At 44.6% G+C, this 13,952-nt stretch overlaps 1 protein-coding gene across 5 annotated transcripts; it reads left to right on the forward strand.

Annotated features, from left to right (window-relative positions):
• Nucleotides 1-203: 203 nt before the first annotated feature.
• Nucleotides 204-13,939, forward strand: LOC129820714 (transcription factor Dp-1-like). Of its 5 annotated transcripts, none has more exons than XM_055877615.1 (12): nucleotides 246-287; nucleotides 3,491-3,534; nucleotides 3,654-3,720; nucleotides 4,066-4,169; nucleotides 4,906-5,027; nucleotides 5,232-5,397; nucleotides 8,528-8,674; nucleotides 8,849-8,917; nucleotides 9,046-9,197; nucleotides 9,402-9,568; nucleotides 9,799-9,880; nucleotides 12,797-13,939. In XM_055877615.1, the coding sequence occupies exons 2-12, from the start codon at nucleotides 3,523-3,525 to the stop codon at nucleotides 12,933-12,935; spliced, it is 1,227 nt and encodes a 408-aa protein (XP_055733590.1). In that variant the 5' UTR covers nucleotides 246-287; nucleotides 3,491-3,522; the 3' UTR covers nucleotides 12,936-13,939. The 5 variants fall into 5 exon arrangements, with proteins under 5 accessions (XP_055733586.1, XP_055733590.1, XP_055733588.1 ...); XM_055877613.1 differs by lacking the exon at nucleotides 246-287 and adding an exon at nucleotides 294-1,218 and having other exon boundaries at nucleotides 3,491-3,558; XM_055877614.1 differs by lacking the exon at nucleotides 246-287 and adding an exon at nucleotides 294-1,218.
• Nucleotides 13,940-13,952: the final 13 nt, after the last annotated feature.

A 13,952-nucleotide genomic window follows, 5' to 3' on the forward strand; every position in this document is an offset into this window, starting at 1 on the left:
AAATGGTATTCATATTAATTTGCATATATTTCCGTTAATTCCTATATATTCCGGTTAATTCCCACGGACAGTTTCCACCTCTGAATATTCCCCAAAATGTACAACCCTAGGTCTACCGTATTAAAAGCTTTGGCCAACTCAATGAAAATAGGTCCTGGCACACCAAGCAATCAGAAAGCACTGAAGGCGTGGCTTTAGTAGCACGGATTGCTTGCGTCATGTTAAAACTATCCAATCCGAAACATCAGATATTAGACACCGCCAAGATTGGTTTGAGAGAAAGGATGGTAAACTGCTTAAGAGGAATTTCGAGTTTACTGCTAACAAAGTCAATAGACTTTGGTCGTTGTCGATTGAAAGGGGATATTTATTAACGTGACATTCGAAATGAGGATTTGTCTATCTAGCTATCGAAAGAATTGCCTACCTGCTTTAAAAGTTGGAGGTAGCTTGTTATGTTAGCAAGTAAGCTAACCATTTGCTAACTAGTACATTGACCGAGTTGTCTAGCATGCCTCTACTGTAGCTACTTCCCGTTGTTTATGCCAACTCGCTAGCGTTGGCTAATTTATCCATCAACTGATCAAAATATTAGTCGTGCTCTTGTAACTAGCAAAGCTGTATGTTTCGCTCGCATGTTGGTGTTAATAATTGCAAACGTAGCAGCTAACATTTATGCCGTTTTATACTAGTTATGTTTGCGGATATATTCTCTAAATAACGTTACCGTTATAATAGCCTCAGGCAGTGGTTTGCGCTAGCTACGCTTACTCTTACAGTCTTCGCTTTCGACCACTTATTAATTGCACGTTTTATTTTAGCTTTATTATAACTAGCTATACATTTATTTTTTATTTAATCGCCCGTGGCATTCAAGCGCGAGTAATATTATTCGTAGTTATTAGCAAGCTAGGTGACTAGCGAGGTTACTTTGAAAAGCATCCATTTTGAGATTGATACATGATTGACCAGAAAGCGGACTAACTGTAATTCCTAAAGGTCCATGTATGCTCCCCAATAAAAATATATCTGTCTGATGCGTGGATTATTGGGTTGTTTAGAAACCTAAATGTATTAGCTAGCTATTATTTCAGAATCACGATAATTTGGCGTCTAGTTTTGTTTCCTGTTTGGCGATAGGGATTTAGACCTCCTCTTCCTCTGTCCTCGATGCCAACAAAAACAGCCGCCGAAGAAGCAGAAGAAAAGAGTGCACTTGTAAGTGCACTTCAAGTTAAACCTTTTAATTGCTCGGTCATTCCTGCTTGCAAATGCATGTTAGTTTTTATTAGTATAACCACAAAATATCAAATTGGATCAGTTTTCTTATACACAATCGTTTTGCACTCGGAATCGTCTCAAAACGTGCCTCAATGAATTAGCTAATGTTAGCTAGCCTGTAATATCACTAATGTTAGGTAGATTGCTAGCATCAGTTAGTCCCTTGTGCGAGCTAGCTAGTCATCGCAGAATGTTAAATGGAAACAAATTCTCATTACAACAAGTAATCAGCCATCCAGGCACCTTTTATTGTTGAAACGTTAGCTGGCTAGCAATTTCTGCTCTGCTTGTAAACTTCGTGGGGAATCTCGCGTCTAGGACGTGGTCAACACCTACTAACGTTAGGCCTTACAGTTTGATGAAATTATGAAAGTTATGATAAGATATCATAAATACTAAAACATGAATGTCTGATACTCATCACAGCTGACCAGTCTCAACACTTTGGAATATGCAATCGAAGTTGACCTGCAAAGATAATTTAGTCGACTAGTAATGTTTTTGTTCTGGCAATAGCGAGGCTGTAGCCAGCTAGTGGTGCTTTTGTGCAATAGCTATGCTGCTTATAAACAGGCAGGCTTTGCTTCTTGATCAATAACACAATCTGCTGCCTACCTTTGCAAACATTTAATGTATATTATGCAGTTCGTATAAATGTGCAATAGTTTGCCTGTGTGAAGAAAATAGTTTTATCAGGGATTGTGAACTGTCCCATAACACCCATAGGCCTATACAACTGTCACACACGGGAGTGATTGAATGTTTTTTTTAATGCAAATCACGATTTTCTTTTTTTGCTCTCCATACCTAAGCCAGTCTACTTTATCCAATGCCACCCTGAAGTGATTTTAAGCAGGTTAACCCCAATTTAAATTCGTTTTCCAGCAGTGTATACTTCTATACACCCAGACAACTACAAATCCAGAGCTCTAACAAAATCAAATTCACATTTTATTGGCCACATATGTTTGATCTTATAGTTCTGACAGTGCAGTAATATCTATCAAGTGATCTAAAAATTCCACAACTACCTAATAAGGGATGGAATAAGAATATGTACATATGGATGAGTGATGACCGAGCGGCATAGGCAAGATGGTATAAAATAGTATATACATATGAGATACAGTATATACATATGAGATGAGTAATGTAAGATATGTAAACATTATTAAAGTCGCATTATTTAATGTGACTAGTGATCCATTTATTAAAGTGGGCAATGATTTGAGTCTGTAAGTAGGCAGCAGCCTCTCTGTGTTAGTGATGGCTGTTTTTCAGTCTCAGTCCCAGCTTTGCTGCACCTGTACTGACCTCGCCTTTTGGGTGGTAGCGGGGTGAACAGTCAGTGGCTCGGGTGGTTGTTGTCCTTGATTAACTTTTTGGCCTTCCTGTGGCATCGGGTGCTGTAGGTGTCCTGGAGGGCAGGTAGTTTGGTCCCAGTGATGCATTGTTCTGACCGCACCACCCTCTGGAGAGCCTTGTGGTTAAGGGCGGTGCAGTTGCCGTACCAGGCGGTGATTACAGCCCGACAGGATTCTCTCAATTGTGCATCTGTAGGGCCTCCCGGGTGGCGCAGTGGTCTAGGGCACTGCATCGCAGTGCTAACTGCGCCACCAGAGTCTCTGGGTTCGCGCCCAGGCTCTGTCGCAGCCGGCCGCGACCGGGAGGTCCGTGGGGCGACGCACAATTGGCATAGCGTCGTCTGGGGTAGGGAGGGTTTGGCCGGTAGGGATATCCTTGTCTCATCGCGCTCCAGCGACTCCTGTGGCGGGCCGGGCGCAGTGCGCGCCAGCCAAGGGGGCCAGGTACACGGTGTTTCCTCCGACACATTGGTGCGGCTGGCTTCCGGGTTGGAGGCGCGCTGTGTTAAGAAGCAGTACGGCTGGTTGGGTTGTGCTTCGGAGGACGCATGGCTTTCGACCTTCGTCTCTCCCGAGCCCGTACGGGAGTTGTAGCGATGAGACAAGGTAGTAATTACTAGCGATTGGATACCACGAAAATTGGGGAGAAAATGGGATAAAAATGTAAAAAAAAAAAAAAAAAAAAATTTGTGCATCTGTAAAAGTTTGTGAGGATTTTAGGTGACAAGCCAAATTCCTTCAGGCTCCTGAGGTTGAAGATGCACTGTTGCACCTTCTTCACCACACTGTGTGAGTGGACCATTTCATTAGACATCTGGCTCTATCATGGTTGCTTTCTGTTTCAGGATAGTAATTGGTGACTTATCAGAGGAGGATAATGGCCAAAGATGTGAGTCTGATCAGAGACAACCAGGTGCAGTGTTTTTCCATGCTGGTCCTGATTCAATACAGAGACCAGCTGTTGAGATTTTACTGGAATAGATGTTGATGATGGTGTCTTTCCCACAGGTTGGTCTGATGGAAACCAATGGAGAACTGAAGGTTTTCATTGACCAGAATCGGAGTCCCAGTAAAGGTGAGCAAAACAGTGTGTTGTGTTCCAGATCTGTTTCATTCAATACCGGTCTCTGTCAGGTATGTCTCAACTCAACAGCAGGGGGCAATGAGACTGCACAGATGTAGCTCATCTCGTTTTACTCCTTTGAAAACATTCTGCTCATCTAATCATGGGCTCCATTATCAGACAGGTATTCTATAGATTCTGGGTACACTCAGAATTTCCTTTGGGTCAGTAAGCTTGCATCCTATAGGGCCTCCTGTCCCCTGAAGCCATCTATCTGAGAACTGGATATGAAAAGAGGCAGCCATTTTGTGGACAGTGGTTCCAGGTAAGCCTAGTGTTGACTCTGTCCCCTCTCAGGTGTCCTGTCTCTGGTTGCTGTCCATCCTGTGTCAATCCCCATGGCCAAACAACTGCTGCCTAAAACCCTGGGGCCCTCCAATGTCAACATTGCTCCACACATGGTGAGTGTGTCCGTTTCCCAGGCCCCCTATTGCGTCTACCACAGAAATATCTCAACCACAGACTTGATGACAAAGGATTTTATTTTGACACAGTGGTAGAGTGCAGGTTGTTATTTGCTTTCAGACATTGCAAGCACAACCTTCTTAACTGCAAGCTCACCACTTAAATACACTTGCTGAAACCTCTACACAGTTTTAACCACACACAGAATCCATGGTCTCTAAGCCCCGTCCATTATCATTGTGACGTGACCGGGGGGTGAGCCTAAGCTGATCAACCTCTGCAGTCAGCAGGATTACTCCCATCATCCCATTACATACATGGTAATATATATATATATAATGTATAATGGGGAACAGCTTATGCTTCACCCGATGACCAGCCCGTAGACAGTGGAATACATCACCTAACTGGCCTGCCTCCCATAACAACTATAAGCAGGAAGTTCTCTTCACCTTATCACCCCAGAGTAGGTTCACTCCACCACAGGCACTTGGTACATTATGAGTCAGCTGCATAATGCTCTTTCCATCTTTCCTGCTGGTCTTGAGGGAGACACACTTGTCACGCCATGATGTCGAGAATCAGTTCAGATTGCTCTGTTGTAGGTATATGTACTGCATTTTGACTGCTTTGTGCAAAGCAAGTTGCTCTATGGGAATAATAAAGATTTTCTATTTTACTCTAAAACTAAAATGGTTGGGCCCTCTCTTCCCACCACCCCGCTCCCTGTAGGTGATTGGTACGCCCCAGAGGCCCAGTGTTTCCAGTGCCATACTTGTGAACAGCCCTCAAACACCCAACTCCCAGTTCCTCACACAGAGCCAGCCGGCCGACGCGTCGCCATGGTCCTCGGGGTGAGTCACTAACCCCCCAAAAGAAAATTGTATCCCACATCCTGGCAGGTCACTTATGAGGCACCCCCTCCTCTCTGTTCATTGATAGAGAAGCTATTTGAGCACCTAGCTGGTTTTAGATGTTTAGGTATTATGTGTGCCTGTGTGCAATATACCATTGGAATCTAGAAGTAAACAGCTGTTTGATCACTTCTTTGTCCACAGGAAGCGTGGTAAGAAGGGGGAGAAGAATGGCAAGGGCCTGAGACATTTCTCCATGAAGGTGTGTGAGAAGGTGCAGAAGAAAGGTGTGACCACCTACAACGAGGTGGCAGACGAGCTGGTGGCGGAGTTCAGCGCTGCAGACAACCACATCTCCCCCAACGACTCAGTGAGTTCTGAAGCTGTATGCACACACTGCATAGGGCTATACCTCAGAGCATGCAGGGGAGGTATTTATGACATCCCTTTTTCTCAGGTAGAATTCTCCATTATGACATCGCACATTCTGTCGGACTGAATAGGTCCTCACCAATAAAACGTGACAATACGGGGCAGAGTGTTCGATTTTGCTGCTGGGGGACAAGAAGATCCCTAGCTCTATTAAAACCATTGACAACTACGTGCCATTTTCAAGGGATTGTTAAATAAATGTAATAACTATTTGGTTTTAATATCATCTATTGAATATATCTATCAATAAAAACGTGGTCAGATAAAGCAGATGCTAAGCTACAGGACTGTTTTGCTAGCACAGACTGGAATATGTTCCGGGATTCCTCCGATGGCATTGAGGAGTACACCACATCAGTCATTGGCTTCATCAATAAGTGCATCAATGACGTCGTCCCCAAAGTGACCGTACGTACATACTACAACCAGAAGCCATGGATTACAGGCAACATGTGCACTGAGCTAAAGGCTAGAGCTGTCGCTTTCAAGGTGCGGAACTCTAACCCGCTATGCCCTCTGACGAACCAACAAACAGGCAAAGCGTCAATACAGGACTACGATCGAATTGTACTACACCGGCTCTGATGCTCATCGGATGTGGCAGGGCTTGCAAACCATTACGGACTACAAAGGGAAGCACAGCCGAGAGCTTCCCAGTGACACGAGCCTACCAGACAAGTTAAACTACTTCTATGCTTGCTTCTAGGCAAATAATACTGAAACATGCATGAGAGCACCAGCTGTTCCGGGAGACTGTGATCACGCTCTCCGCAGCCGATGTGAGTAAGACTTTTAAACAGGTCAACATTCACAAGGCCAGACGGATTACCAGGACGTGTACTGCGAGCATGCGCTGACCAGCTGGCAAGTGTCTTCACTGACATTTTCAACCTCTCCCTGTCCGAGTCAGTAATATCAACATGTTTTAAGCAGACCACCATAGTGCCTGTGCCCAAGAACACTAAGGTAACCTGCCTAAATGACTACCGACCCATAGCACTCACTTCTGTAGCCATGAAGGGCTTTGAAAGGCTGGTCATGGCTCACATCAACACCATTATCCCAGAAACCCTAGACCCACTCAAATTTGCATATTGCCCCAACAGATTCACTGGATTCTGGACTTCCTGATGGGCCACCCCCAGGTGGTAAGGGTAGGTAACAACACATCCGCCACGCTGATCCTCAACACAGGGGCCCCTCAGAGGTGCGTGCTCAGTCCCCTCCTGTATTCCCTGTTCACTCGTGACTGCACGGCCAGGGACGACTCCAACACCATCATTAAGTTAGTCGATGACACAACAGTGGTAGGGTTGATCACCGACAACGACTAGACAGCCTATAGGGAGGAGGTCAGAGACCTGGCCGTGTGGTGCCAGGACAACAACCTCTCCCTCAACGTGATCAACGAGATGATTGTGGACTACAGGAAAAAGAGGACCGAGCATGCCCCCATTCTCATCGACGGGGCTGCAGTGGAGCAGGTTGAGAGCACCAAGTTCCTTGGTGTCCACATCACCAACAAACTAACCTGTTCCAAGCACACCAAGACAGTCGTGAAGAGGACACGACAAAACCTATTCCCCCTCAGGAGACTGAAAATATTTGGCATGAGTCCTCAGATCCTCAAAAGTTTCTACATCTGCACCATCGAGAGCATCCTGACTGGTTGCATCATTGCCTGGTATGGCAACTGCCAGGTCGGCCTCCGACCACAAGGCACTACAGAGGGTAGTGCGAACGGCCCAGTACATCACTGGGGACAAGCTTCCTGCTGTCCAGGACCTCTATTCCAGGCGGTGTCAGAGGAAGGCCGTAAAAATTGTCAAAGACTCCAGCCACCCAAGTCAAAGACTGTACCGGAGCGCCAAGTCTTGGTCCAAGAGGCTTCTGAACAGCTTCTGCCCCCAAGCCATAAGACTCCTGAACATCTAATCAGATGGCTACCCAGACTATTTGCATTGCCCTCTCCCCCTCTTTTGCACCGCTGCTGCTCTCTGTTATCATCTATGCATAGTCACTTTAGTGACTCTACCTACATGTACATATTACCTCAACTAATCGGTGCCCCCACGCAATTGACTCTGTACCAGTACCGCCCTGTATATAGTCTCGCTATTGTTGTTTTACTGCTGCTCCTTTAATTACTTGTTACTTTTATTTATTACTATCCATATTTTTTTTAATTGCGTTGTTGTTTAGCGGCTCGTAAGTAAGTATTTCACTGTAAGGTCTACACCTGTTGTATTCGGCGCATGTGACTAATACGATTTGATTTGAAAAGCATAGTCTGAACTACACATTTCTGGTTATTCTGCATTTATCTTTAACATCAGTTATACAGCAAGTAACTGCATGCTTTTTATGATCAGTAAACATCAGTTGTTTATATGTTTTCAGATATGTAAGGGTAGCCTATCCATTTGGCATTGTAGCTAAGCAAACAACGTGTCATTTAGCTTGCTTCATCAGAGATTAGGCTTTTGGAAAGAGCTTTACATTGGCAAGTCCTCATCCTGGTAAAGTTGTCAGTCGGACTACTGTCATCTCCACTATAGATAGCAAGCAAATATAGCCAACATGACAGAACACCTCATTATGGCATCACTCTCTCTTACAGAACTCCTCATTATGACAACCCTCTTTCTGACAGAACTTTACTATCACTTTCTCTCAAACATAACACATCATTGTGACATCGCTCAGACAAAACAAACCTCTTTATGACGTCACAATATCACAGACACAACAAACCTGTTTAGGAAATAAAGATTCTCTGACATGGTCTTCCTCGAGCCTAATTTACTTGCGCTACTACCGCTTCAGTGTTTGGACATCAAACGTCCTCTCTCGTCCACATAGGGTTTTGCGTCCACATTCACCTCCTTGAAAACTTCTGCTGCGATTTTGAAATCCATGTGCGGACATTCCGGGAGGTAGACTGCACGGAAGTTGTAAATTAGGCTTTAGGGCACTGGTTTTCTTACGAAATCACCTCACAAATCCACTGTAAGCTCTCTGCACACACAGGAATCAAAGAGATGAACCTCTTCCCCCTCTCCTTGTAGCATGTGTATGACCAGAAGAACATCCGACGGCGTGTGTACGACGCGCTCAACGTGCTCATGGCCATGAACATCATCTCTAAAGAGAAGAAAGAGATCAAGTGGATTGGTCTGCCTACCAACTCAGCCCAGGAGTGCCAGAACCTAGAGGTAAGTCTATGCGCGCGCACACACACACACACACACACACACACACACACACACACACACACACACACACACACACACACACACACACACACACACACCTGGCCATCTATGAACTCTCCTCACTCCCCCTTTTCTCTTATGCTCGGACACCCTGTCTGCGTTGTTCCTTTGTAGGTGGAGAGACAAAGGCGACTGGAGAGAATCAAGCAGAAGCAGTCACAACTCCAAGAGCTCATATTACAGGTGATCATAGGACAAGCCTGCCTCATAGACAACAATACAATCAATGTTTAAGGGAAGCATAAAATACAAGACCACGGGTTGACTTAACCTTATTCTAACGTTCTCTCCATGTTGTTTCTCTCCTACAGCAAATAGCCTTTAAGAACCTGGTGCAGCGGAACAGACAGACGGAACAGCAGGCCAACAGACCTCCGCCCCCCAACTCTCTCATCCACCTCCCCTTCATCATCATCAACACCAGCAAGAAGACAGTCATCGACTGCAGCATCTCAAATGACAAGTGAGTGACTATGTGTGTGTTGGTGTATGCCAGTGTAAATTGATCATCAATTTAAGTAATGTAAAGACATTTTATTTTGTCCAACATCGAGGCCATGGCAACACACCGATTGAGTTTTTCATGGTTGAAAGTTTTTAATTCATTCCTGTTCTAACCATACTATTATAGTCTTCATTTCTTCCTCTCCCATTCTGCTGTGTTCAGGTTTGAGTACCTGTTTAACTTCGACAACATGTTTGAGATCCACGACGATATTGAGGTGCTGAAGCGCATGGGCATGGCCTGTGGCCTGGAGGTGGGCAAATGTTCCCCGGAGGACCTGAAGGTGGCACGCAGCCTGGTGCCCAAAGCCCTGGAGCCCTACGTCACAGGTCAGTGGTCATAGGGATCAGGGGTCATAGCGCATGCTTAAACTTCATGCCCAAATCATCTGTCATAGCTTGAGTCATCAAGCTACACACAATCTCTATTAAAGTAAATGAATGAATTGGGCATTGTAAAACGTTGATAATTTGGGGTACATTGGCTATGAGAAACAAGGGCCTGTGTGGTTCTCTCTAATGTCTATATGTGAATGTGTGTCCTACTGTCTGTCACATAGAAATGGCCCAGGGTCCCATCAGTAACGTCTACATCACTGGAGGATCCTCCACCAACGGGCGGCGCCATCACGGCCAGGGCAGGTGAGACTCTCTCCTCTTAGTCAGGCTTGCCATCGGCACTTTCACATAGAAATATATGGTAACTCTTAGGGATGTAACAATTCACCAATACGCATCGGTCCCCGATTCAAATGTTTAAGATACAAGTGCATCAGTCCGTGGACCCCAACCCGATCCAAATGTAGCGGTCAGAATATCGATACAAACGTTACGAATCAGCAGTTCACACATTTGTTTAGCTCATATTACATTCTTCCTTCCAAAAATACATAATCTCTTGTGACAACTGATGCTTCCTCTCCTTCAGTGTCGAACTGCATGTAACTGTGTTGACAGTCATTGATCTACAAGACATTTTGCATGCTGAACAACCTCAGGGAATATTGGTAGGCTAGTCAAACTGCGCACTGTGCCCAGCTTTGCACACTGACCAACGGGAGGTAAACGGCCTGTTCCTGATCTTGCACATTGCGCAGCAGCTTAAGCATTCAAATGCTAAAATGACTTGCGTGATATTAGGCTTTATTAGTTGAGTGACAACCTGTGTAATTAGTTGATTGTTATCTATGCGCTGTTGAAAATTGTGTTTTACCAGAAATAAAAAGTAATCTACCTGGAGACAAGTCATCTGGCTATACCTGTTGAAAGGGGCTTACAATAGATTTTATTTTGATTGTTCAGGTTCACCATCAGCAATAGTTTTGGTTGTTTTTCAGATATACAGGGTTAAGTTGATAATTTCATAACGAGGACAGCAATCACTTGCGAGGCACACTGCATGGCTGAAGCGAGAGGAGAAGAGATCACCACTCTCTAAAAATGTCCAAACCATTTTATTTTGAGATGGGAGGGTGGGAAATCCAAATATTCATTGGCTATGTCATAACTATTTTGTAAATAATAAATATTGATACGTTACTAGCTTAAACACAATCTGCAAAAATGACAAGTTAATTAGTGGGTGATGGTGATTTCAGAACCAGAGTGTGGACACAAAATGGGCTACATTGCCCCACCTAATCCGATAGTGGTAGTGAGTGGTAGATGCTTAGTCTCCCTTATGGCTCAGCTCAGGTGCCTACATAGTACGTACACCATAGTAGTCGGCTCAGACAGATCCAGCTCAGAGGCCCAGCTCACGAGCTTCATCAGCAGCAGATTTTCATTTCGATTGGAAAATGAATGTGTTTATGCTGCAAATGTTGGTGCGATTCGTTCTCTAATCAAACTAAAACGTTTAGTTCCTGTATGGTATCGGAGCCCATGTATCTAGATATAGTGCCTTCGGAAAGTATTCAGACCCCTTGACTTTTTCCACATTTTGTTACATTACAGCCTGTATCTAAAATAAATAAAATAAAATAAAAACATCTCTGTAATCTACACACGATAGCCCATAATGACAAAGCAAAAACAGGTTTTTAGACATTTTTGCAAATGTATTAAAAATACAAAACAGAAATACCTCATTTACATAAGTATTCAGACACTTTGCTATGAGACTAAATTGAGCTCAGGTGTATCCTGTTTCCATTGGTCATTGAGATGTTTCTACAACTTCATTGGAGTCCACTTGTGGTAAATTCAATTGATTGGACATGATTTGGAAAGGTACACACCTGTCTATATAACGTCCCACAGTTGACATGAGGTTGAAGGAATTGTCCGTAGAGCTCAGAGACAGGATTTTTAAGGCACAGATCTGAGGAAAGGTAGCAAAAAATGTCTGCAGCATTGAATGTCCCCAAGAACACAGTGGCCTCCATCATTCTAAAATGGAAGAAGTTTGGAAGCACCAAGAGTCTTCATAGAATTGGCCATCCGGCAAAACTGAGCAATCGGGGGAGAACGACCTTGGTCAGGGAGGTGACCAAGAACCCGATGGTCACTCTGACAGACTTTCTCTGTGGAGATGGGAGAACCTTCCAGAATGACCGCCAGCTCTGCAGCACTCCACCAATCAGGCCTTTATTCTAGAGTGGCCAGACGGAAGCCACTCCTCTGTTCATCATGTAGCCCGCTTGGCATTTTCCAAAATGCACTTAGACTCAAACCATGAGAAACCAGATTCTCTGGTCTGATGAAACCAAGATTGAACTCTTTGGCCTGAATGCCAAGCATAATTTCTGTCGAAAACCTAGCACTATCCCAGCCTGTGATGCATGGTGGTGGCAAGCATCATGCTGTGGGGATGTTTTTCAGCGGCAGGGACTGGGAGACTAGTCAGGATCGAAGCAAAGATGAACAGAGCAAAGTACAGAGAGATCCTTGATGAAAACCTGCTCCAGAGCGCTCTGGGTCTCAGACTGGGGCGAAGTTTCACCTTCCAAAAGGACAATGACCCTAAGCACACAGCCAAGACAACGCTGCAGTGGCTTTGGGACAAGTTTCTGATTTTCCGTGAGTGGCCCAGCCAGAGCCCGGACTTGAACCTGATCGAACATCTCTGGAGAGACCTGAAAATAGCTGTGCAACAACGCTCCCCGTCTAACCTGACAGGGCTTGAGAGGATCCACAAAGAGGAATATGAGAAACTTATCAAATGCAGGTGTGCCAAGCTTGCAGTGTCATACCCAAGAATCCTTGAGGCTGCAATCGCTGCCAAAGGTGCTTCAACAAAGTACTGAGTCAAGGGTCTGAATACTTATGTAAATGTAATATTTCAGTTATTTATTTTAATTATAAATTAGCAAAAATTTGTAAGCCTGTTTTTACTTTGACGTTATGGGGTATTGTGTGTAGATTGATGAGGGGGGGGGGGGGAAACATTTAATCAATTTTAGAATAAGGCTGTAACCTAACAAAATTCAGAAATAGTCAAGGGGTCTGAATACTTTCCGAAGCCACTGTAGGTATAGAATTGTCCTGAAAGGGGAAGATGCACATCCCTACTAACTCTACTACTCTCTTCTTCCCCCTCTGTATCTCTCTCTGTAGTGACAGCGGTGCAGATGGTCCCCTGGCCTCCAGCTCTAATGACTCTCACTACAGCAGCTCCCGTGTTGAGACCCCTGTGTCGTACATGGGGGATGATGACGAGGAGGACGACTACGATGAGAACGACGATGAAGATTAACTTTCTGCCGCGCCAAGCCTCTCGAACAAGCAGTCTGTCTCTTTTTCTCGCCCTCTCTCTCTCTCTCTGAGTATCTCTCTGAGTATTTCTCCCCCTTCCGAGTATCTCTCTCTCTGTAAGGGTCGTTGAAGAATGTTTTTCTGGGTATGAAGGGTGTGCAGCCCTCTTCTCCTCAGAGGGGGTGGTCCTGAATCACATGATGCACATTGGCTCTCTGGGAAGTGTAGTCTATGGCTTTGGCACTGCTGCAGCATTTCTCTGTCTATTATCACCTTCTTCTTGGCAAGCCACCCCGCTGGAGAATAAAGGGAAAATAAACATCTACCAGACAACCCACTGCTGTTGGAGAATAGTGTTCCTTGTGTGTGAAATAGTTAGCTTTGTTATGTTTTGATTTCTTTGGACAGACTCAATGGTGAACCACTGTTTCAAGATGGCTGCCAGTGCAACTTCCCCCAGACCGCTGGCTCAGAGACACTCACTGGATCCAAAATGTCCGGTTTAGTCGCCACAATGCCCTAAGAAAGTTTGGGACTGCCTTTCGAAAGTGTGGACACTGTTTTGTTATCCCCCTCTTTTGTGGCATTGATATCAATGGGCTGGTGTGTTGGGCTAGCTTCCTCTCATTCTGTAGGCAGCTTCTTTTCTGGTCCTTATTTGTTTAAGTTTTGGAGAGCGCCCTTCCACACCATGGTAGTGTTTACAAGTGACGGGCACGAGCGAGGAAAATAACTCTCCTACCCATGCTCCCCTATAGGAAAATGTTAAGCTTTGTGTTTGAATGATGTAAACTGATCCTATGAAGATTGTAGTTTATAACATCCTTTACAGGTCAGTGGCGGAAGGAAGACCTGAAATGTGGGTTGTGTAGATCTGTCTCCATGGACTCCCTTCGAAGATCTCCTTTTTTTTTTTTTTTTTTACTGAACATGTACTGACTCTTCCAAAATACCTTTTCTGTAATCTAATATAATTTTGTCAATTAAATATAGAGAATGTTTTAACACGTTTACTTCA

Source organism: Salvelinus fontinalis, chromosome 23 (genome assembly GCF_029448725.1).
Source record: "Salvelinus fontinalis isolate EN_2023a chromosome 23, ASM2944872v1, whole genome shotgun sequence".
Classification (NCBI taxonomy): domain Eukaryota; kingdom Metazoa; phylum Chordata; class Actinopteri; order Salmoniformes; family Salmonidae; genus Salvelinus; species Salvelinus fontinalis.